We start from the raw sequence: 25,942 nt of genomic DNA on the forward strand, positions 1-25,942 counted from the left end.
TTAGGGCCTGCAGCATTTTTTAGGTCCGGGGAACGGAACATAAGGAACGTATCCGTACCAACGGACGCATGTGAACGGTCCAATAGGTTAACATTGGATCCTTTCACATCCCTTCCTTTTGTACAGTTACGTTCCGCAAAAAAACACTAATGTGAACCGGGCCTCAGTGTCATAAATCCCTGTTCTATAATTTATGTTTTCAGGCCACATAACATCTCCTATGTTATAATTACTATGCCCAGTGTGTGTAATCTGGTCCATTCTGACGTCCCTGTTACTTGTCCTACAGTCTTTATTCCCGCCAGATATCCTCCTCACCCCTCACTGCATTATCTGCTCAGTTTGTATCAGGCAGTTTTGTGTGACTCACTCTGCCGTCTGCGCTGCTCAGTCACACAGCAGGTCACACTTTGAGGGGGTAAAGCAGATTCTGACACGCTCTTCCTGGTGACATCTTCTCGTCCGCACTCTGTGACATGTTTAATGATAATGGTTACTCATATTTTAGTCAGCGTCAGACAGATGTGTCAGGTTGACTAGTTTCTATGGTAATGAAGTACTCCAAAAACCTCAGTAATGGATCAGTAATGCGGATATGCCCTGTTTCGTTCTGGATGCATTGTCAGGCCAAATAAGCCACCAAGACTCCATACATAGTAGCCTCTACCGTTTGTATGATGTGACAGCTGACAGCTCGTTTAACGTAAAGAGAACCAGTCAGCTTGGCAGCTCAACCATCATTTTTTTTTAGAATGGTTATAGCTATTAGGGTTGCTCAAATATATGTAATTCGCTTTTCCAGCAGTTCATCTACAAGACAGGTAAAAAGGGTGCCAGACATTTGGACCCCGCTGGGGACTGCCTTAGGCTGTAATGTGAATTACGGCTATACCGGTGCTCAGAGGGAAATTTGGGTACCGGCAAAAGGTAAAGCCCAAATTAGGGAAAAAAAAGCAATAGCTGGTAGTCGATTTGCATCTTACCCCTGAGTACATGGCGGCCTGGAGGGGGAATAGTAATTAACGCTATCAGGAAATTCGCAATAGCAGGGTGAGCCATTTTTCAGCTTCACCCTGCGCCCAAATTTCCCGATGCTCTTTATATTTTTAAATTTAAGAAACAAATCCTGGTAGTTTTGCTACATTGCCTGATCAATGAACCTTTAGTAAGTTCCAAAATGCATTTATAAATCTCAGTAAGGAGTACCAAACACAACAGGAGAACAGTACACACAGTATCTGTACAGGGGTGTAGTGTAAATTATGGGCAAATCCTACCCCCCAGTGACATTTTATTGGAATCCCCCCTCCCCAACACCCCAACTCCCCCAACCGTGCTGATGTTAAGTCACCTCCTCACTCTACTGCAGGGAGCAGGGGCATAACTAGAGCTAGAGGGGCTAGATAACTAAAGCTAGATAACTAGAGGGGCATAAGCAGCCTGGAATTATAGACATAAAACTCTTGCCTGGAAGAGAACAGCTTCTGACTGCAGGGGATAGAATAGTTCATATATTTTAGCTTTTGAGAGACCGAAAGACTGTTTCAGGCCTCATTCACACTAGAGCGCTTTTCAGGCGATTTCAGCATCGCTGGAAATCGCTAGTGTTTTGAAAAGCGCTTGGTCAATGTTAAGTATATGTGGCTGTTCTCATTTAAGCGTTTAGCGTTTTTCAGCGATTAGCTAAAACGCAAACGCGTAACCTGCAACAATTCTGAGCGATTTTGAGCGATTAGCGCTTCAATGTTAAAGATAGGAGCGCTTGAAAATCGCCCCAGAACCGCTGGGCTGTTCACAATAATCAGCATTTTTCCTGCGCTTTTACTCAGTTAATATTGCAGATTACCCATGAAACACTGCAGTTTACCCATAAAACACCTCTGTTTCCTAGTGGCCATTTCCTGTATGGGAGAGCGACACACGTGCAGTAAAATCGCTAAACGCAAAACACTGGAAAACGCAGAAAAACGCTATCCCATACAGTTAAAAAATACTCAAAATACTATTGAGGAAAACTCCAGAAAAACGCTCAGCGTTTGCGTTTAGCGATTTGTAGTGTGAACAAAGCCTTAGTCATATTTAGACTAGGCAACATTAAATCTACTTTTTTAGCTTCTAAAAAGAAAATAAAACTTTGGAATTCAAATAAAAAACATTTTTAGTAGTAGGAGCAGGGTTGTAGCAATAGCCATGGCAGCTGCTATGGGGCCCTGGAGCAGAGGGGGCCCAAGTGGTACTCGATGCTTTCACTATTAACTTTCTTGTGTTCCTCCACCCTGTAGTGCCCATGAACTACTGTATGTGCAGTGTGTAAATTGCACGAGAATTTAAATTGCCAGTTTACTCATATCCATAGGGTAGAGGCAGGTGGCATAGCTAAAGAGTGCCTACATTTGAGGGCCATGAAAGTTTTGCTATGGGGCCATGGGGTCTCTAGCTACGCCACTGAGTAGGAGGATAGATAAAATAGTTCATCTCATCAGTTGATCTTCACCTCAGGATTCCTTTCAAGAGTAAAAGGGTTATAGAAAACCTTAATTGAACCTTCTTCAGCTCCCTGGTGTCCCTTTTGCGTGTCACAGTACCTGATAGCAGAAAGAGTTCCTCTGTAGCGCGAGAGGCTAGCAGCACTCAGCATTTGTCGCCTGCTCTGTTTACAAGCACTCCCGCTGCACCCTGTGGCTGCTAAAGAGTGATCCTGGCCAGCTACAAATTGCTTTTTGCTCGGCCTTCCAATCATCTTAATGGAGGAGCTGTCTAAAAAGAGGCGCTGGAGCCAGAGGGAGCAGCTGGAGTACTTGTGAATGGCGCTGGCCCTGTAGAAAAACACCTGCTGCTACCAGGTACCATTACAGGGGCCATAACTCTGGGCTTGACCACAACGAGTTAAGGATTATTGTTACAACAATGTGACTTGGATATGTGGACATTTAAAAAGAAACTGTAGTGAAAAAAACCATAATGCATAAAATGGATTCTATTTACCGTATTCATTTATTATATTTAGTCAGTTTTTGCCATTTGTAAAATCTTTCCTCTCCCTGATATACAGTCTACAATGTATCACCGGCGTGGACATCTTTAGTCCTGTCAGGTGATCTCTGCTGCATGTTTGTTTACTGAGAGTTCTATGTACATGGAGAGATATTCCTTGCTTGGCTGTTGGAAAAAGCACAAAGCAACGAGGTTCACAGACAGCAAACTGTCAGGACCATGGTCATGACATCACACTGTAGGAGGGGTTTCACCTCAATATCAGCCATACAGACCCCCCTCCCCTCCAATGATGTATATGAGAAAAGGTAAAAAAATTTAAAAAGGGTATCAGCTACTGATTGGAATGAAGTTCTATCCTTGGTTAAAGTTCCTCTTTAACAACAGATTTATTTGAAATAGGAGTTTAATGATGTACCCTCAGGCTTGGGGTCCACTAAAGACCGCTAATCGTTGCTGCAGTTGCTCAGCATTGTTGCTAGCATTTTGTACAGCGATTTCCCTTTGCGCCGTTGGTTTTCATTAGCCAAAACTCTTTTAGAATAGCATCTGAAAGCGCTCTAGTGCAAAATAGGTGGTTTTGGCGCTTGGCACCAGGTCCGTGGCGCCTGAGTTGGGTGTCTCTATAGCAGTAGTGCTGTAGTGTGTGCCCCGCGCAAGGGTAAATCACGGTTACGGCAAAGCCCTCCCTCAAAATTGGTATAACTGGGGGGGAGGGGAAAAAGTGTTTTACGCCTCCAGGAATTTGGCTTACCCTGCGACGAACTGACTGGCGGCATAACCATACATACGCCTTTGGTGGACACCAGGCCTCATATCTATATTATCTATCAGGAATGGGCATTTACCTTGAAAGTGGACCTGAATTCTTGCACAGGACACAAGGAAAACATAACAGAAATGCACCCTGTATGTATTTAAAGAGTTTAGTCTGTGTAATTCCCCCTCATTTGTGTCTAATCACTAGTTGTAATATGATCTCCCCCCTGTGTCACATGACTGCCTATGGCAGATAAGTACAGTAGATAAGCCCATTTGAAAGCACAGGCTGTAAACAATATGTCTGCTTCCATGAATCAGGAAGTAGAATCAGTGCAGATTTATTTTAGGATTTGTATCAGCTCTAACAAATACATGTTTTTTGCTTAGAGAGGATGCTGTTGTGTATCTTTTAGAGCAGAGAGGAGTTCTGAGTTCAGATCCACTTTAATAAGAGGTAGGGCTGCTCAAATCCGGATCCGGGAGATACCCGGATAGTTGCTATCCAGATATCTCCCAGTAAACCTGTGCGGGGTTGGCGGGGGGGAGTCAATCTTACCTGTCTGACGTCTTCTTCGTCCGTCCCTCGGGCGCCTCCCACGATGCGCTCCACGCGCGTCACATGATTACAAACACTTCCTCCTTCAACCCGGAAGGACCGCATCGTGGGAGACGCCGAGGGAAGGATCGAAGAAGACGTCAGACAGGTAAGATTGACCCCACCGCCCACCCCGCACAGGTAACTGGGAGATATCCGGATAGAACTATCTGGATGTCTCCCGGATCCGGATTTGAGCAGCCCTGATAAGAGGTATCTGTGATCCTCATATTTAAACTGTAACAGCAATTATTGTTCTGAACTGTTTCCCTCTTACCTTGCATAAAAAACTGTATATGTGGCTCTGGTTTAGCTTGCCCTATGTTATATATTTCTGCTGTCTCCTTACACCATCTGTTCTTTATTTCTGCAGTCACAGCTGAACACAGACCTGTCACCAGACTTAAGGATTTATGAGGAACCCTCTGGGACTTCTTGCCACCAGGCCAGCCTTTTCTTCACTGCCGTCATTCTCTGTCTTTCTACCTTATTCTGACAGAAACCGAACGGACACAGAGCTCTTCTTATCCCTGATGGTGACACAGACTGACAAAACCCTCCACAATGGAGTGCAAAGCTAAAGAAGCTATGACAAAATGGAGGCAGGCAGGACTGAAGACAAGACTACTTGGCTCTCTAGTGGGAAAGCCTCCTGTATATAAATATAGAAGGGGAGCTGGGGGGGCCATTGTGTGTTTAATATATGTCTAAATCTAAATAGAAAATAAAATGTGTACGTTCAGGTTCGTTTTATGGCTACGTTTACACAGGCGCTGGAAGCAGAAGCTCAGTGGCGTAGCAATAGGGGGTGCAGAGGTAGCGACTGCATCGGGGCCCTTGGGCTAGAGGATCCCTGAGGGGCCCACCCCTCAAACACAGTATTAGCTCTTTATTGGTCCTGTGCTGATAATATTCACTACTATAGTTGATTTAAATAGTAGTGATCATTAACACACGGTTTTCCATTCCCTTCTTGCACCTCTGACACTGTGGTTGTCCTTAATTGGTTTTTGGTGTTTTGTATCAATTGTTATCTATAGCATGCTTGGGGGGCCCCAATGCTAAACTTGCACTGGGGCCCACGGCTTCTTAGCTACGCCACTGCAGAAGCTCATCCAATGCCTGTGTGATCAAGCTGGATTTTATTCAGACATTAGGAGATGATGCACTAAAGATCAGTAAGAAAGCCATAAACAGTGCATAAAGAACAGCTGTTTACCTTATCTTACTGAACGCTTGATTCACACTATGTTAATGTTCCATTTATCTCACTTGCGATAACACTCCTCATTGCTTGTTATTTGGTGCTGCCACTTATGTGAATGCCTGAGCATACTGGCTCACTTATCAAAGAGCAGAAGCCTTCCAAGATGCTCACCTACTTGAAAAGGAAATAAAAAAAAAGCATGGGGGTTCCCCCGTCAAAGCTATGCCACTACTGCCTCCCAGGCATTGGAGCTGGTTAGGAGCAGAAAGTGACTCAGTGAGTGTACCAGTCTCTCTCTCAGCTTGTTATTAGCCTGTATACCAAGTGGGCAGGGTGAGTGTAGCTTCAGCAGGAACCCCCATGCTTTTTATAATAAAATGTAGTTGCTGTAAACACAAAAAAAACAAAACAAAAACAAATCTGAGAAGAGAAAAAGTTTATTTTGCATAACAGCACAGCTTGGCTGTGCACTCTCGGTGAACATCAGGAAGGTCTTAAAGTTACCCCATGGTGAGAGTGATATGGAGACTGCCATATTTATTTCCTTTTAAATAATACCAATTGCCTGGCAGCCCTGTTGATCAATTGTCAAAACCCTGAAACAAGCATATGGCTAATTCAGTCAGCCTTGAGTCAGAGTGCCTGATCTACATGCCTGTTCAGGGTCTATGGCTAAAAGTAGTAGAGACACAGGATCAGAGGGACAGCCAGTCAACTTGAATTGTTTGAAAGGAAATAAATATGGCAGCCTCCATATCCCTCTCCCCTCAGGTTCCCTTAGGCCTCCTTTCCACAAACTGTTGAACTGTGTGCTCAGCAAGCAGTTACCAGGCAGAAGTAAGCAGTTAATGCTTCTCAAACTCTCTCAACTGCCCACTGCTGCCTAGTAACTGCTCGTTGCTGCATGATAAATGCTTACTTCTGCCTGGTAACTGCTTGCTGAGCACACAGCTCAACAGTCCGTGGAAAGGAGGCCTCACTTATGTGCAACTTTGGCCATCTATGTTAATTTATGCACATAATTAAGAACAATCTTAACTCAAAACTTATGAGTGTTCAATGTTAGAGAATCATGAGATAAACTGAAGTCAGCAGATGTTATGCTGGGAATACACGGCTCGATTTTGAGCCATTAAGCTGGCTCGATAGATAATTTCCGACATGACTGATCACCGTTTGATCGATTCATCATTGAAGTGAATTGTAAAAAGATAAGAAAAATGAGCGGAAGACAAGAGAATCGAGCAGGCAAAACGATCGGGCGCAAAATCGAGCGCCAGAATCAAGCCGTGTATTCCCAGCATAAAAGGTACTAAAGAAGTCTGATGCATCAGTCCCATAGGTTTATCTGAGTGAGGATATAATGGATAGGAGAAAGATATGGTCAGGGATTGCAGTGACCACACATTCACTATAACATGCTACAGCACATGGTGCTGAGGAGATTTGCCCAAGCTGCATCTCACAGTTGCAGAGTGTCCGAACCACAGCAATGGATGGACAGAGTTAGAAATCTCTTAGTAAGAACTTTCATACTGTATTGTATTTCACCTGTGTAATTACGGTAGTAGTTTGGGTGGAGTTTTTACTTGTGTTTTTATTTGTGCTGAAACCCTTTGTCAAGAACTTACCAGCACTAAAAATCAAATTGACTGTGCTCAGCTTGATATTATCCCTGCATGTTTTTCCGAACAGAATGCCTCATCCAGACAGGAGGTCAGGGAATGATGCAGATGGATTTAGAGCAAACCTACAAAACCCACCAGTATACAGGGCTTGGTTTGGGTGTCTGATAACTAACTTGGGATATTGGAACCAAAGCAGACAATGCACGCTGAGTATTGGCTGGGGTTATCGGTTAACGTTAGTTGCAGAGATTAGGAGGGTTCATTCCAGGGATATGGAATGACTTAGATAAGCAATAGGGATGGCCAATAAGGTGCAAATAGTTCCGAGTTGATGCAGGATTATACACGTTTTGTATGCAGATACAAAATGAACCAATCAAATCCTGCAAGGGTGGAAATCTATTGGTACATTTTTAAGCTGCATATATTTGCAACATTGTGCATCAACTCAGAATTGTTTTGTATCTCATTGACCATGCCTATTTAACATTAGTTGATAAGCTTAGAAGGCTTGGTTCAGGTGCCAAGAAGCAGTTAAAGTGGGCCTGAACTCAGAACTTCCTCTCTGCTCTAAAATATAAGCAACAGCATAATAACTCTTAAAGAAAAAAACATTTATTTGTAACAACTGATACAAATTCAAATACAAATACAAATCCTTCAATAAATCTGCAGTGTGTTTATTCCCTGCTTTTATGGAAGCAGACATAGGGTTAACATCCTATGCTTACAAATTAGCTGCTCTGCCGTGGCAGCCAGCTGACACAGCTGAGAGATCAAATTATGCTTGTGATTAGTCACAGATGAGGAGGTAATAGACAGGAGTAACTCTCCAAATACATGCAGGATGCATTTCTGTATGTTTCCTTCTGTCCTCTGCAAGGGCTCATGTCCACTTTAACTTTTTTTTTTGGGGGGGGGGGGGGGTTAGTGTGCCAGGGACAGGTTATTGTTGGGGATGGTTAAGGTTAGGTTTCAATCTAGTGTTGGGGGGAGGGGAAGGTTGGCTGTCACAAAGGGGATTTAGTGTTGGGATATTGGCTAGAGTTAGGTGATTAGATGGAGATGCACAGAAACAGAGACCAGGGGGTGCAGAGCATAATTCTATGTGTAAATTCTTACGCACGATGAGTAGAGCGTAACGCATTGCATGTAATGTATGGCATTCTGCTCTATTCAGACTTTACACATGTAATAATGCAAGAGACAAAATAGACACTGAAGCGAAAAAAAATTATGATATAATGAATTGGTTGTGTAGTACGGATAATTACTAGAACATTAGTAGCAAAGAAAATATTCTCATATTTTTATTTTCAGTTATATAGTTTTTTTTTATAACATTGCATCATTCTCTAATATTTGCAGTTTACACACTACTCAGGATTCTAAATGATTTTACAGAGCAGGCCAGTGAACTTTTGAACCCTTCTCTGCAGAGAAAAAGAAGATACAATGACTGACAGATGAGATGACAAGCTTCAGAAGACAGAGCCAGTCATAGAGTCATAGAGCTCAATGGTTCTTTTGCATAGATAACAACTGGAGTTTCTTAACTCTTCCAGTTCTGGAAACAATATTAGACGTATGTCTCTGCTCCTAATGTATTATTTCTTAGCTGTACTACACATACCAATCATTATATCACAATTTTTTTTCCGCTTCAGTATCTCTTTAACGCAGTTTATTGCATACACCCCCAAGTCACAAATCTGAAATAGCACAGTATCAATAATTGCTTTACCCCTACTGTGCTTATCAGAAGCCAGTGCCAAAAACTTACTATGTTGAATTCATATCTACTAATCATAGAGTGCACACCATGGCCCATATGTAATTCACCTTTTCACCTGAGTTTTGACCTGGGTGACATTTTCTAACTTGTAAATAAAATGCTTTTTCAACAACCGGCAAGCAAACAAATACTCAAAATAATTTTGATAGTACTTTGTCACTTACTTTTTGGTACTTTTACAATTGCAAAGTGCTAAAAAGTTATTATAAATCAAAGATAAAAAAATTTCTCCTTGGAGAAAACTCAGGTGAAAAAGTGAATTGCATATGGCCCCTTATGTGAAAATCAGCAGTGAGTATGTGTACAGGTCCTATAGTAACAAAGCATAGAGCACACTTTCACCAGTCAGAGTTTAACCTAGTGAGGCTCAGTTCCCACTTGTGTCGGATCACGTATGGCCAGCGGGAGTGGACAGTGCAGTGTCCGCTCTGATGGTCCGCTGTGGTCTGGCTGGAGCCCGGGGCAGATGCGTTACTCCTATAAGCTATACGGTGAACGCATCCACATGCCCGGGATTATCACAGCCTGCACAGAAGTGCGGCCCGCTTGCCGCAATAGATCCAAGTGTGAACAGCTCCTATTTATAAAATAAGAGCCATTCACAGTCCATTTAGGCATGAGCAGAGAACGGACAAAAACATTTCTGTTCTCCACTCAAGTGGGAACAGAGTCTCAGGCCTTGTTCACATTGCTTTCCGTTCGCGTATCCGTGTGCGTTGGGCGGTTTTTGAGGCATATTTTTTTTTGATCCCCGAAACTTGGGTGGGCGATTCCATTTTGTGCTTAGCGGTTTTCTAAGCGTTTTTTCCAGAGCGGTTTTGTAATTCCCTCCCTGACTCAAGTCAGGAAGTGAAATCTTTGACCTGGAAAAGAATAAATACAATGTATTTATTCTTAAAAACACGAACGCAAACGCCTTAATGCACTTTTTTAATGTGTTCGACAATTTTCCTATACCTTCCATTGAGGCGGAATTGCCTCAAAAATGGTACACGCACCGTTTTCCTAGCCGCACAGCCCACGACCCGTGCTGATATGAACCTTCTCATAGACATTCATTGTCCACGCGGTCAGGGGAGGGGGCGTTTTTAAAAACTGCAGGCTGGCGGAAAAAATCCAAAAACACCTGCAGTGTTAACAAGCCCTGGAGGATGAATTCTGACTAGTGGTTATATGGGCTACTTACCTCACTTCACACATTGCTCTTTGCGTTATTAGGGGGTGCTTTCGCAAAAAAAGTAGGCAGTTAAAAAATGTGACAGATGACAGTCCATCTTTTTAAGGGGGATTCTCAGGGCTTTCTTTGTTTTCAACAGCATTTCCTGAACAACAGTTGCAAAATCTAACTGACATAATAGTGTGCAAGTGATTAGGGAGGCCGGCTGGTATCTTGCTATTTTGGCAGTTAAACTGCTGTTCAGGAAACGCTGTTGAAAACAAAGAAAGCCCTGAGAATCCCCCTTAAAAAGATGGACTGGCTCAAAACCTGTCATCTGTCACATTTTTTAACTGCCTACTTTTTTCGCGAAAGAACCCCTTTAAAGGGATACTGTAGGGGGGTCGGGGGAAAATGAGCTGAACTTACCCGGGGCTTCTAATGGTCCCCCGCAGACATCCTGTGTTGGCGCAGCCACTCACCGATGCTCCGGCCCCGCCTCCAGTTCACTTCTGGAATTTCTGACTTTAAAGTCAGAAAACCACTGCGCCTGCGTTGCCGTGTCCTCGCTCCCGCTGATGTCACCAGGAGTGTACTGCGCAGACACAGACCATACTGGGCCTGCGCTGTGCGCTCTTGATGACATCAGCAGGATCGAGTACACGGCAACGCAGGCGCAGTGGTTTTCTGACTTTAAAGTCAGAAATTCCAGAAGTGAACCGGAGGCGGGGCCGGAGCATTGGGGAGTGGCTGCGCCAACACAGGATGTCTGCGGGGGCCCATTAGAAGCCCCGGGTAAGTTCAGCTCATTTTCCTCCGACCCCCCTACAGTATCCCTTTAACAACCTGATTAAGACATCAGAATAAGCCGTGAACAAGAAGCTACAATCAGCAGAAGGGCGAGGGCGTAGATGTTCTGCAGATGTGTGATTGGAGAAGACCTTAGATGCAACACTCTGCAGATATATAGAATCAGCAAAAAGACTCCAACCGAACAGATTTCCTGTCACTTGAAGAATTATTACAAAGCTATTGACCCGAGCTAACTAAACGTAAACAAATGTCGGTGTAAAACCCACAGAAACAAATGAAAGAAATATCAAGGGGACCCGCAACGTAATCGAGCAAACAGCATCTATCAGGAAGCTGACAGGGGATGAGTTAGCAATGGGAAGCCACACAGCTCTTGTTCCCTGTACATAAATATCTTTGTACTCCTTCTGCAATCCTGCATTTTTCTTCATTTAACGAATTAAAATGTATTGACCCCAAAGTCTCATTCGTTTTATTGCTGGATGCAAAGAAGTGGCCTGACACAGCCAAGGGACCGCCAGGGTAAGGTGGGGGCCGAATGCTTGGTTCGAGGAGTAGCAAAACACACACACACACTTATCCAGACCACATTATATCCAAATTAATTATAAAAACTGACCAGGGCCGTGCAGAGGATCCTTAAGTGGGGGTGCTCAAAGTTAACCCCAAGGCTGAATACACCCAAGGGCCACTTTCACAAACTGCACTTTCCAGGTCAATGTGACCCTAGGCTGCAGAGGAAGTGATAACCCCCATCCAAGATAGCAGCACCCCTTACAATGTTCCCCCGAATAGGCCACTACAGTGCAACAGACTGTCTGCTTCAGTCCTATAGGAACTCCAGGGGATGGGGCCGGGATTAGTGGGTTACATGGAACCCCCCCCACACACACACATGCACGTGCCTGCAACTGACCATCTTTTGTGCTGTAGAATATATTTCATTTCCACTGAAAGCAACATTTCCTAGATGTATAGTTAGAATCCAGAGTTCTGATCTGTACAGCTGACCTCCTATGTTGGGCAGTGGGCACTTGACCCTGGGGCGCATACACACGCTACATGGTTCTTGGCTGAGGCGGACGGTAGGGGCCAACTCTGCCAAGAAGCTAGTATGTGTACGATGGCCCTGATGAGTTGGGGAGAGATCAGGACTGTTAGAAGCTATCGTTCATCTCCTTACCCTTCCCGCTTCATAACACACCATGACGTTGCCTCTCTGCCCACCTCCATAGCAACAGAGCATGTCTTTAGCCTGCAGGTGACAGTCCTCATGTGTGTTCAAGGCTTTACTCAGGACTTGCTTGGTGTTCGCACTGTACAAGTTTTAGCACCCCTCAGTACAGGAGACGGCAGGCCAATACTCACTCTACATCTCAAGGAGAAAGGACAATCTTTTGAGGTCAATGAGTTGTATGTTTTGATGAAAACTGGTTTGAAAAAAGGGTCAAAGAGGGTAATAATGGAGTATGTAAAACTGGACCAATAATTCCCAAACAGTGGAAGGGGCCCAGCAACACCATTTATCATCAACTCAGAATCTTGTCCAGATATATTACAGACAATGCATACCTTCTTCTGACAGGCACTGACACAATTACAACATAATGACCTTCTTGCACTGGCTCAGATAAGTGGATTTCCTGTATATAAGTGTCTGGATATTTCTTCCCCACTTCATTTTGGTGTAAGAAGTTGCTTGTAGTAGCAATGAAATGTCTTATAGAACACAAAAAAAGTCAAATTTTCTTGGTTGCATGTGGTCCGGTATTAGTCATGGAGAGAATCCAAAGACACAACAAAAGTTGATTAGGTGATACCTTTAATGGCTAACTGTACAAGATTCCTTTGCAAGCTTTCGAAACTTTAAGTTTCTTCTTCAGGCATGTTTCAGAGCTGGATCAGAACCATACAAAGTACTGTCACATACAGAGGCTTTATATATGATTTTTAGAGAATCCTGCAATCTAATATCATATTAGTCTTCCTCTTATTTTGAAACCTAAATGATCTCATCAAAACTTAGATCTATTCACTCTAAAGGCTCTATACAATAGGTAGAGACATACACACGTTAAACAAATTAGCTAATTACCAGCCAATTTTCTTGGGTCATCTCTACAGCATACTAGTAGAAGGTTTCAGCTCATCAAATAGGTTCCACAACAGAAAGCTTTAACCGCCACCTCTGGTATCCAATGTAATAAATCTCCTGGGCATAATACCTTCACTGCACTCTGATGTTAATAACCTCACCATAAACATGTACCATATATAGCTGTTGTATGCCATCAACTCAGCAGGTTCATCAACTGGTCAACATCAATCAACTCCTTCAGCAGTGGCGTAGCAATAGAGGGTGCAGAGGCTGTGACCGCATTGCATTGGGGCCCTCAGCCACAGTATAAGCTCTCTATTGGTCCTGTGCTGGTAATAATCACTTCTATAGATGCTTTGAATAGTAGTAATCATTAACAAACTGTTCCCCATCCCCTTCTTGCTCCTCAGACACTGTAATTAACCTTAGCCGGTTTTGGTGTGCCATATCAATTGTTATGTATAGAGTGCTTGGGGGATGGGGGGGGGGGGGAATAAGGGCTGGTGTTGCAGAGCTGGCAGTGGAGCAGCTGTTCCATAGTTACCTGTCTGTGCAGCACTGTCTTCCTCCTCCTGTGTAAGTCTCACCATTCCGGTCTCCTATTTTCCACTCCTCAAGTCCCTGACACCAAGGGGAGGGGAAGAGCAGTGCATGATGCTCCAGGAGGATTCAAAGAGGAGGAGTAGGACAGTGCAGGCATGGAAAGGTAGCTATCGAAAAGCTGATCCACTGCCAGCTTTTGTGCTGCCCTTTGGCAATTGTATTCTGTGCTTGGACTAATTACGAATAACTGAGAGAAAAGTTACTGTTATATTTTGAGTAAGTAGAAAAATGTTGAGGAGTGGATAGTGTGATGGTTAAGGGCTCTGTCTCTAACACATGATACCAGGGTTCAAACCTCACCTCTTCCTGTTCAGTAAGCCAGCACCTATTCAGTAAGAGACCTTGGGCAAGACTCCCTAATACTGCTACTGCCTATAGAGCGCGCCCTAGTGGCTGCAGCTCTTGTGCTTTGAGTCCACCAGGAGAAAAGCACAATATAAAGTAAATGCTTTGTGTCTTGAATAAGGGCAACTCAAACAGATGTAGATAGATAGATATCTCTGTGGTGGCTGGATAGTGGCTGGATAGTGTAATGGTTAAGGGCTCTGCCTCTGACACAGGAGACCTGGGTTTGAATCTCGGCTCTGCCTGTTCAGTAAGCCAGCAGCTATTCAGTAGGAGACCTTAGGCAAGTCTCCCTAACACTGCTACTGCCTATAGAGCGCGTCCTAGTGGCTGCAGCTCTGGCGCTTTGAGTCCGCCAGGAGAAAAGCGCAATATAAATGTTCTGTGTTTGTTTGTCTGTGATCTCTGTTGGTGGGGTCTGATCGCCCCCCAGGTGTTTTTTTTTTTTAATAAATATATATTTCTTTATTTTTCTAATATTTTAAACTATTTTTTTTATGTCTCTTCCCCCTACCTCCCTCTCTCCTCCCCCCCCCCCCCACCACCACCACCAGACAATCAGTGCAATCGGCTGTGATAGGCTTCAGCCTATCACAACGGATCGATTTTTGTCCCTCTAGAGGGGACAGCTGAGTGACTCGGCTGTCCCCTGCACAGCGCTGTCTTAGATCGTAGCACTGTACAGCCTAATTAGATGGCGGTTTCGATGTCTAACAGTCTCCAAGCAGTGATTGCCGCTGGAAGACTGAAGGCGGAGCGGAGCGGAGCAGGGATGCCGGCACAGCAGCGCACGCGATCTCCTGCTAGCCCCATAGAAGGCTGTTCACGTCAATCGTCGTGGAGCGGTCTTGGGGCTGCCGCCGCTTTCACACCAATTGGCGTGGAGCGGCAGCTAAGGGTTAAAGAACCACTATCGCACAATTTTAAAATACATGTAATTATGTATAAATAAGAAGTACATTTCTTACAGAGTAAAATTATCCATAAATTACTTCTCTCCTATGTTGCTGTCACTTACAGTAGGTAGTAGACATCTTGACAAAACTGAAAGGTTTTGGACCAGTCCATCTCCTCATGGGGGTTCTCAGGGTTTTCTTTATTTTCAAAAGCATTCCATGAATGGCAGTCGCTCCGTCCAACTGCCTAACCAGTGTACAGCAAGCAGGGAGGCTGGCCAGCATCTTTGTATAAAACCTTTTCAGCTAGTGTCTATAGAAACAATAAAGGCCATGCTGAGAATCCCCCCATGAAGAGATGAACTAGTCCAAAGCCTGTTGATTCTGTCAGATTCCTACTACTTACTGTAAGTGACAGCAACATAGGAGAAAAGTAATTTATGGCTCATTTTTCTCTGTAAGTAACGTACTTATTTGTATGTGATTACATGTATTTTACAGTTTTCCGTGACCGTGGCCCTTCGACATAAAAAGACTGCATTCTGTAAGTGACGTGTCTGCTGTGGAAATGAAGGCGTTAAGAACATCCAGTCTGTCCACTCCCCATTCTCCTCAGCTGGCAGCAGCGGGGGTGCTGGCAATAAAGGGTTTCATACCAGTAGGCACAGCGTGTGGGGGGTTGTCTCCAGCCACTCTCTTTAGTGAGGAGACACCCACCATCTGCGGGAGGCTCTGCCGGTGTCTGAACCCTTAGCATAGAAGTACAGATAAAATACAGACTCTGACTACTTAATAACACTTGCTTTTAAAGAGCTACGGTGGCACACATGAATATGTAAGAGCCCTAATAACAGAAGAAAGCTGTAATTCCATGTACCACAGAAGGAAGTGACCTTTCCTTTGCACTCAGTCTCCTGCCCATTCGCTGGGATATAAATAAAAAAGATAGCTGTGTATTGCATTTTAATTTCATGCTCCAGTCCCCATATCGCTGGATATTTATTAGGCATTTAAAGCTGACCTATCTCTAAAACCACAGTTCACATGAATCACACAGGAGCAATCCCAAATCCCCTTCCTGTTATCTTGGGTAAAGAGGTACCCTTTGCTTGACTAGACTGGAAAACATTGTTCTTCAACTTGCTCCGTGTGTTCCGGCACAAGAGTCACCCAGGAGGAGTCTATTTATCAGACTTCATTCACACTACACCATCACAAAACCTCCGGCATCCTCTTCTTTCCTCTCCTGGTCCCGTTGGTGGCTCCGGTAATCAACGACTTTGGATGAAGTCACACGTGTGCACCCCCACCGCGCACCCATCGCATCATCACATCAGTTGCTGTAAGCCTCCTGCGCATGCACGGTACTCTAAAGACTGAACCGCAACCAGTGTGATGACACAACGGGCGGGTGGTGAGGACTTCACCTGAAGTCGCCAATTACCAGAGCCGCCAGCGGGACCAGGAAAGGAAAGAAGGGAATGTCGGAGGACCTTGCGGGCTATGGGGGGCTGGAGGAAGCCCTAAGTAAGTCCAAATTCCGTTTCTAATTACTGCTCAGGGTCCCTTTAAAGGTGAAAGTAATATGAAATAGACTCATTACATGCAAAGTGAGATATTTCCAGCCTTTATGCGTTATAATTTTGATGATTATGGCTTACAGCTTATGAGAACCCCAAAATCAAAATCTCAGACCATTAGAATATTGTAAAAAGGTTCAATGTTCTAGGCCAGGGGTCTGCAACCTTTAAGACATAAAGAGCCACTTGGACCCGTTTCCGAAAAGAGAAAAAAGACTGGGAGCCGCAAAACCATTATAAAACAAATCGTTAGCAGATATGACCCCCGTATGCACAAATCGTTAGCAGATATGACCCCCATATGCACAAATCTTTAGCAGATATGACCCCCATATGCACAAATCGTTAGCAGATATGACCCCCATATGCACAATCCTTCAGCAGATATGACCCCCATATGCACAAATCGTTAGCAGATATGACCCCCATATGCACAATCCTTCAGCAGATATGACCCCCATATGCACAAATCGTTAGCAGATATGACCCCCATATGCACAAATCATTAGCAGATATGACCCCCATATGCACAAATCGTTAGCAGATATGACCCCCATATGCACAAATCGTTAGCAGATATGACCCCCATATGCACAATCCTTCAGCAGATATGACCCCCATATGCTCAAATCGTTAGCAGATATGACCTCCATATGCACAATCCTTCAGCAACCTTTAAGACATAAAGAGCCACTTGGACCCGTTTCCGAAAAGAGAAAAAAGACTGGGAGCCGCAAAACCATTATAAAACAAATCGTTAGCAGATATGACCCCCGTATGCACAAATCGTTAGCAGATATGACCCCCATATGCACAAATCTTTAGCAGATATGACCCCCATATGCACAAATCGTTAGCAGATATGACCCCCATATGCACAATCCTTCAGCAGATATGACCCCCATATGCACAAATCGTTAGCAGATATGACCCCCATATGCACAATCCTTCAGCAGATATGACCCCCATATGCACAAATCGTTAGCAGATATGACCCCCATATGCACAAATCATTAGCAGATATGACCCCCATATGCACAAATCGTTAGCAGATATGACCCCCATATGCACAAATCGTTAGCAGATATGACCCCCATATGCACAATCCTTCAGCAGATATGACCCCCATATGCTCAAATCGTTAGCAGATATGACCTCCATATGCACAATCCTTCAGCAGATATGACCCCCATATGCACAAATCGTTAGCAGATATGACACTCCATATGCACAAATTGTTAGCTGATATGACCCCCATATGCACAATCCTTCAGCAGATCTGACCCCCATATGCTCAATCCTTCAGCAGATCTAACCCCCATATGCACAATCCTTCAGCAGATCTGAAAAGAAAAACCCATTTACTCACCTAGTCAGAAGACCTCCTGTCAAGATCTCCTCCTGTCCCAACCTCCGGTCCCGACCTTGTGGCGCGCAACTCCCACGATCCTCTTCCTACGTCACGTCCTGCCTGCATTACACTGCAGGGCTACGGGAAAATGGCCGCCCGAAGCCCTGCACTGCACTGGTCCGGCGGCCTCTCTGATAGGCTGCCGGCCAGCGACAGCACACGTCACACGTGCGCCGCTGCCACTGACACTGGAGCCGCCTAGGAGCCGCGGCGAAGGTGAAAAAGAGCCTCATGCGGCTCCGGAGCCGCGGGTTGCAGACCCCTGTTCTAGGCTCAAAGTGTCAGACTCTAATCAGCTAATTCCTCTAAAACACCTGCAAAGGGTTTCTGAGCCTTTAACAACTTAAGCCTATCTGGACGAATATGTTCGTCCAGATAGGCTGTGCTGCTTCTAGTGTGCGGTACGTGCGATCAGGCGCACTCCCGCCGCCCGCCGTTAGTCCCCCGATCAGTGAATGGGAATATAATTCCCATTCACCTATCTAAGTCCCCCGCAGAAAAACCGTCTTTCTGCAAAAAAAAAAAAAGTTCCCCATCTTCATTCTAGTTCCTGGAAGCGTCATCGTACGCTTCCAGGACTTTTTTGACTGTGGCCATCTTGTGGTCAAATAGTAAACTACACCCACATACATTTTTTAATAAAGAAATATATTAAATTACATTTAAAAATTAGCTGTTTACTTCCCCACACCAAAAATTACCCAAATAAATGTTTTAATTAAAAAAAAAATTACAATTAAAAAACACATAAATGGTTACCTAAGGGTCTGAACTTTTTAAATATGCATGTCAAAGGAGTATATTAATATAATGTTTTATATTATGGGCTTGTAAATAGTGTTGGATGCAAATTGAAAAAATGCACCTTTATTTCCAAATAAAATATAGGCGCCATACATTGTGATAGGGATATAATTTAAATTGTGTTATAAGCGAGACAAATAGGCAAATAAAATACATGGGTTTTAATTACGGTAACATGTATTCATTTCAAACTATGATGACCAAAAACTGAGAAATAATGATTTTTTTCCATTTCTTTCTTAATATTCCTGTTAAAATGGATTTAGAATAAATTAATTTTTAGCAAAATGTATCACCCTAAGAAAGCCTAAATGATGGCAGAAAAAATAAGATATAGATCAATTCATTGTGATGAGTAGTGATAAGGTTATTAGCAAATGAATGAGAGGTGAAAGATGCTCACATGCAAAAAATGTACAACCCTGTGGGCTTAAGTGGGTAAAGTGTACTCAAGCCAAAGCTTTAGTACAAAATGAGGTACTTACCTGAACAGAGGGAAGCCTCAGGGTCCTATTGAGGCTTCCCTCTGTATTTTGCTGTCCCCTGTTACTGAGCGAGGCTCCCAGGAAGATAAGCGACAAGGCATTGTCGCTAATCAGTCCGGGGCCACGCAGCTCCTCTTCCAGTAGCCGTGCAAGCCTTTCCATGTACAGTAAGCCGGAGCCTCTCGTGTACAAGCAGCTCCGTGCTACTGCGCATGTACAGGCGCGCTCATAACAGAGGAAGTGTGCGGCCCCCGTCTAGAGGGAAGCCACGCTCAGCAATGGGGACATCAAAATACCGAGGGAAGCCTCAATAGGATCCCAAGGCTTCCTTCTGTTCAGGAAAGTACAGTATATAATTTTGATCCTGAGCTTTGGCTCAGGATCACTTTAAATGGTCTATCAGTCTGGTTCAGAATTATTGACATAAATGAAGTTTTGCATGATATTCTGGCCGGTTTCCACTACTAAAGTGATGCGAATTCGGCTACCTAGCCACATCGTGTCACTTCCGCATCTCCCGATGCGGAAGTGAATTGAAGAGATGGGACGCGGCTGCGGGCGGATGCGGGCATGCGAGAATCTGCAGCATGCTTCAGAGTCCTGGATCGCTCCACACCGCTCCGCCCAACATGCGCGCAGTGGAAACTCTTCCATTGCAGTGCATGTGTTTCAGGACACCTGCGGTGCGATGCTGGTATGTAGCCGCATTGCACCGCTCCTAGTGGAAACGGGCCCTAATTTTTCGAGTTTCACCTGTTTAGCCTGGTTTCCCACTAGCATTTTGCAATGCTTTGTATGATATTGTTGGTGTTAAAATGCATGTGTCTACATAAACATACATTGAATAGGAAAACCCACAATGTCCACAAATAAAGGTGGCAAATCATATTTTTTTTATACTCTTTGGACATCTAAAATTATTAAAAAATTATAATAAAAAAAGGGTCTCAGCTCATCAAATATGATCTAAATAGTCCACAACAGAAAGCTTTCACCACCACCTCTGGGATCTAGTGAAATAAATCTCCCAGTGAAAACTTCATCACAGCACCCTGATGTTCATACACTCACCAGAAACATGGATCATATATAGCTCTATGTCATTACACCGTAATCAACAGATTCAGCAACTGGCCAATATCAAATACACTCCTTCAGAGTTTTCCATTGCGCTTGAATAAAAACAGAAACCCCCTCATAACAGAAGCTCTTGATAAAGCTGTGATACGAAACTGGTTAAGCCTAGAGGAAGCAAAATGCATGCTGGGATATTCCTGTTTATTTCCCGGTGTGTTTATTGATGGTTGATGCCAGTTTTGAGGGAAGGCCACAAAGGCCCAGGACTTAGGTGGTGAGAGGGCTGGGCTGGTGTTATAGAGCTTGCAGTGGAGCAGCTGTTCCATAGTTACCTGTCTGTACAGCACTTCTTCTTTTGCCTCTCTAAGTCTCTCCTTTCTGCTGTGCTCTCTGCCCCTCCTCACATCCCTGACACTTCCTCCTCCACCTCTCTAAGTCTCTCCATTCTGCTGCGCTCTCTGCCCCTCCTCACATCATTGACACTTCCTCCTCCGCCTCTCTAAGTCTCTCCATTCTGCTGCGCACTCTGCCCCTCCTCACATCCCTGACACTTCCTCCTCCACCTCTCTAAGTCTCTCCATTCTGCTGTGCTCTCTGCCCCTCCTCACATCACTGACACTTCCTCCTCTGCCTCTCTAAGTCTCTCCATTCTGCTGTGCTCTCTGCCCCTCCTCACATCACTGACACTTCCTCCTCTGCCTCTCTAAGTCTCTCCATTCTGCTGTCTTCTCTGCCCCTCCTCACATTCCTGACTCTTCCTCCTCCGCCTCTCTAAGTCTCTCCATTCTGCTGCGCTCTCTGCCCCTCCTCAGAGTCCTCACATCATTGACACTTCCTCCTCCGCCTCTCTAAGTCTCTCCATTCTGCTGCGCTCTCTGCCCCTCCTCACATCATTGACACTTCCTCCTCCGCCTCTCTAAGTCTCTCCATTCTGCTGCGCTCTCTGCCCCTCCTCACATCACTGACACTTCCTCCTCCACCTCTCTAAGTCTCTCCATTCTGCTGTGCTCTCTGCCCCTCCTCACATCCCTGACTCTTCCTCCTCCACCTCTCTAAAAGTCTCTCCATTCTGCTGCGCTCTCTGCCCCTCCTCACATCATTGACACTTCCTCCTCCGCCTCTCTAAGTCTCTCCATTCTGCTGCGCTCTCTGCCCCTCCTCACATCATTGACACTTCCTCCTCCGCCTCTCTAAGTCTCTCCATTCTGCTGCGCTCTCTGCCCCTCCTCACATCATTGACACTTCCTCCTCCACCTCTCTAATTCTCTCTATTCTGCTGCGCTCTCTGCCCCTCCTCACATCACTGACACTTCCTCCTCCGCCTCTCTAATTCTCTTCATTCTGCTGCACTCTCTGCCCCTCCTCACATCATTGACACGTCCTCCTCCACCTCTCTAATTCTCTCTATTCTACTGCGCTCTTTGCCCCTGCTCACATCACTGACACTTCCTCCTCCGCCTCTCTAAGTCTCTCCATTCTGCTGTGCTCTCTGCCCCTCCTCACATCCCTGACACTTCCTCCTCTGCCTCTCTAAGTCTCTCCATTCTGCTGTCTTCTCTGCCCCTCCTCACATCCCTGACACTTCCTCCTCCACCTCTCTAAGTCTCTCCATTCTGCTGTGCTCTCTGCCCCTCCTCACATCCCTGACACTTCCTCCTCCGCCTCTCTAAGTCTCTCCATTCTGCTGCGCTCTCTGCCCCTGCTCACATCCCTGACACTTCCTCCTCCGCCTCTCTAAGTCTCTCCATTCTGCTGCGCTCTCTGCCCCTCCTCACATCATTGACACTTCCTCCTCCGCCTCTCTAAGTCTCTCCATTCTGCTGCGCTCTCTGCCCCTCCTCACATCATTGACACTTCCTCCTCCACCTCTCTAAGTCTCTCCATTCTGCTGTGCTCTCTGCCCCTCCTCACATCATTCATTGACACTTCCTCCTCCGCCTCTCTAAGTCTCTCCATTCTGCTGCGCTCTCTGCCCCTCCTCACATCATTGACACTTCCTCCTCCGCCTCTCTAATTCTCTCTATTCTGCTGTGCTCTCTGCCCCTCCTCACATCATTCATTGACACTTCCTCCTCCGCCTCTCTAAGTCTCTCCATTCTGCTGCGCTCTCTGCCCCTCCTCACATCATTGACACTTCCTCCTCCGCCTCTCTAATTCTCTCTATTCTGCTGTGCTCTCTGCCCCTCCTCACATCATTCATTGACACTTCCTCCTCCGCCTCTCTAAGTCTCTCCATTCTGCTGTGCTCTCTGCCCCTCCTCACATCCCTGACACTTCCTCCTCTGCCTCTCTAAGTCTCTCCATTCTGCTGCGCTCTCTGCCCCTCCTCACATCCCTGACACTTCCTCCTCCGCCTCTCTAAGTCTCTCCATTCTGCTGCGCTCTCTGCCCCTCCTCACATCATTGACACTTCCTCCTCCGCCTCTCTAAGTCTCTCCATTCTGCTGCGCTCTCTGCCCCTCCTCACATCATTGCCACTTCCTCCTCCGCCTCTCTAAGTCTCTCCATTCTGCTGCGCTCTCTGCCCCTCCTCACATCATTGACACTTCCTCCTCCACCTCTCTAAGTCTCTCCATTCTGCTGTGCTCTCTGCCCCTCCTCACATCATTCATTGACACTTCCTCCTCCACCTCTCTAAGTCTCTCCATTCTGCTGCGCTCTCTGCCCCTCCTCACATCATTGACACTTCCTCCTCCGCCTCTCTAAGTCTCTCCATTCTGCTGTGCTCTCTGCCCCTCCTCACATCCCTGACACTTCCTCCTCCGCCTCTCTAATTCTCTCTATTCTGCTGCGCTCTCTGCCCCTCCTCACATCATTCATTGACACTTCCACCTCCGCCTCTCTAAGTCTCTCCATTCTGCTGCGCTCTCTGCCCCTCCTCACATCATTGACACTTCCTCCTCCGCCTCTCTAATTCTCTCTATTCTGCTGTGCTCTCTGCCCCTCCTCACATCATTGACACTTCCTCCTCCGCCTCTCTAAGTCTCTCCATTCTGCTGCGCTCTCTCTGCCCCTCCTCACATCATTGCCACTTCCTCCTCCGCCTCTCTATAAGTCTCTCTATTCTGCTGTGCTCTCTGCCCCTCCTCACATCCCTGACACTTCCTACTCCGCCTCTCTAAGTCTCTCCATTTTGCTGTGCTCTCTGCCCCTCCTCTTCACATCCCTGACACTTCCTCCTCCTCCTCTCTAAAGCTGGCCACTAACGGTCCAATTTCTAGTGAAAAATCGTTCGAGCGATCAGAAATTCTGATCGGACGAAAAATCGTTCACTACACCATCAACTAACCAATCATTTCTTCCTATCTATCACGACCACCAAGAAAATCCAAATTTTCGTTCGATGAAAATTCATTCGGGCGACATTTTTTTCACTCGTTCATAATCGATTGTGTCCACCAATGGAGATTATTTACAACTAATCCAATCAGAATTTCTGATCGCTCGAACGATTTTTCGCTAGAAATTGGACCGTTAGTGGCCAGCTTTAGTCTCTCCATTTTTCTGTGTTCTCTACCCCTCCTCACATGCCTGAAACCTTTTTTCTATGTTCTAAAAAATAACATACATAATGTGAACAAGCCCATTGATTTACATGGGTACTGAGTTCCCATGCACTGAATCATTTGTGGAAAATCAAGGTTTGCTCCATAAAGTGCAAATGAAGCCTATAACCCACCCCCCACACCTAAAAATATAAAGTATTACAGTAATAACCGTTACATTGTTGGTGACAAAATACGGTGATGTCATGCTGTTTTTCAGCGCCATCAGGGGGGTACAAGCGTGACTGCCGTCACGGGCCCGGGGCGGGCCTAGGGCCCGCAGCCTCGGGGCCCCCCCCCCAGGCATTAACCTCCTGAGAGGTCTTTTCCCACGTCCCCTCCCCCAGCGGCCGCCGCTGTTAATACCTTAGCAGCAGAGCCGGGACAAGGTCCTCCTGCACCCAAGGCTGAGACACCAAAGTGCGCCCCTCCATCCCTGCCACCCCAGCCATCACACACGGATTGCTATCAGACTAAGAGGCGCCACAGGGCCCACAAGCTGCCCAACACCTTAATATCTAGTTATCTGGCTTGCAGTCACTGCCATGTATCCCCTTTTCTTATTTCTTTCTGCTTCAAACACAATTAGGAATGACAGCTGAATGAATTCTGCGCCCCCTCCTACACTGCGCCCTGAGGCTGGAGCCTCTCCAGCCTATGCCTCGGCCCGGCCCTGCTTAGCAGCGACCGCTTTCCCCTCTCCGCCGCGCGTACTTTCCAGCAGCATCTCCCGGCTGCTCTGTGTGAGGCGGCAGGAAGCATGGCTTGGTTCCCATAGTAACGGCGATACAGATCACCGTTACAGGAAGCCGCTGCCATGCTTCCTGCCGCCTCACACAGAGCAGCCGGGAGATGCTGCTGGAAAGTACGCGCCGGAGAGGGGAGAGCGCCGCTGTTAAGGTAACAACAGCGGCGGGGACGAGCACCACCTACCCATACTGGGGCACTATACTGACTATACTGGGGCACTATCCTGGCTAGGAGCTAGTCTACTTTAGGGGACCCACCGCAAATCCCCATAGACAATTTCACCTGGGCTGCAAAACGGAACAAATGTCTTCCGTTTGCTTGTTTAAACCTCCACAAGCCTTATATCCCTGGGTAGCTAAGCAGGTCCTCTAACGAATTTTGCGGTTTCGGTCAAAAAAAAAGTTGGAACTGACTGTACAGGAGCCGCCGAACGGCCGCAATTTCGGGTCCGTCAGCCATCTTTGTTCTGCTCTGCAGGTCGTTTCTTCCTCCTCATTGGAGGGATTGTTAGGTGGGGGCGTGGCAGCTTCTGTCGGCAGCTAACGAACCCTCCAATGAGGAGAAAGAAAGGACCTGCACAGCAGAATGAAGATGGCCGACGGAACCGAGATGAAGGCCGTTCGGCGGCTCCTACACAGCCCATTTCAACTTTTTTTGGACCGAAAACCTCACAGTTCGTTACAGGATATGCTTACCTATCCGTGGGTATAAGGCTTGTGGGGGTTTAAACAAGGTGAAAGCGGACATTTGTTCCGTTTCTGCAGACCAGCTGAAAGTGTCTATGGGGATTTGCGGTGGGTCCCCTAAAGTAGACTAGCTCCCCTGGCTATACTGGGGCACTATACTTGCGCGCTATACTGGGGCACTGTACTGGCTATACTGGGGCACTGTACTGGCTATACTGGGGCACTATACTGGCTATACTGGGGCACTATACTGGCTATACTGGGGCACTATACTGACTATACTGGGGCACTATACTGGGGCACTGTACTGGCTATACTGGGGCACTGTACTGGCTATACTGGGGCACTATACTGACTATACTGGGGCACTATCCTGGCTATACTGGGGCACTATACTTGCGCGCTATACTGGGGCACTGTACTGGCTATACTGGGGCACTGTACTGGCTATACTGGGGCACTATACTGGCTATACTGGGGCACTATACTGGGGCACTATACTGACTATACTGGGGCACTATACTGGGGCACTGTACTGGCTATACTGGGGCACTGTACTGGCTATACTGGGGCACTGTACTGGCTATACTGGGGCACTATACTGGCTATACTGGGGCACTATACTGACTATACTGGGGCACTATACTGGCTATACTGGGGCACTGTACTGGCTATACTGGGGCACTATACTGGGGCACTATACTGGCTATAC

At 45.9% G+C, this 25,942-nt stretch overlaps 1 protein-coding gene across 1 annotated transcript in view; it reads left to right on the forward strand.

The window, feature by feature from the left end:
* GFRA2 (GDNF family receptor alpha 2) overlaps window positions 1–8,076 on the forward strand; it is a 111,314-nt gene extending 103,238 nt beyond the window's left edge. The window contains exon 9 of the mRNA XM_068274707.1: window positions 4,725–8,076. Coding sequence (XP_068130808.1) covers window positions 4,725–4,847 — 123 coding nt within the window. The 3' untranslated portion in view covers window positions 4,848–8,076. The remainder of the gene's footprint in view (window positions 1–4,724) is intronic.
* Window positions 8,077–25,942: the final 17,866 nt, after the last annotated feature.

The sequence above is a fragment of the Hyperolius riggenbachi genome, chromosome 3 (genome assembly GCF_040937935.1).
Source record: "Hyperolius riggenbachi isolate aHypRig1 chromosome 3, aHypRig1.pri, whole genome shotgun sequence".
In the NCBI taxonomy this organism is placed as follows: domain Eukaryota; kingdom Metazoa; phylum Chordata; class Amphibia; order Anura; family Hyperoliidae; genus Hyperolius; species Hyperolius riggenbachi.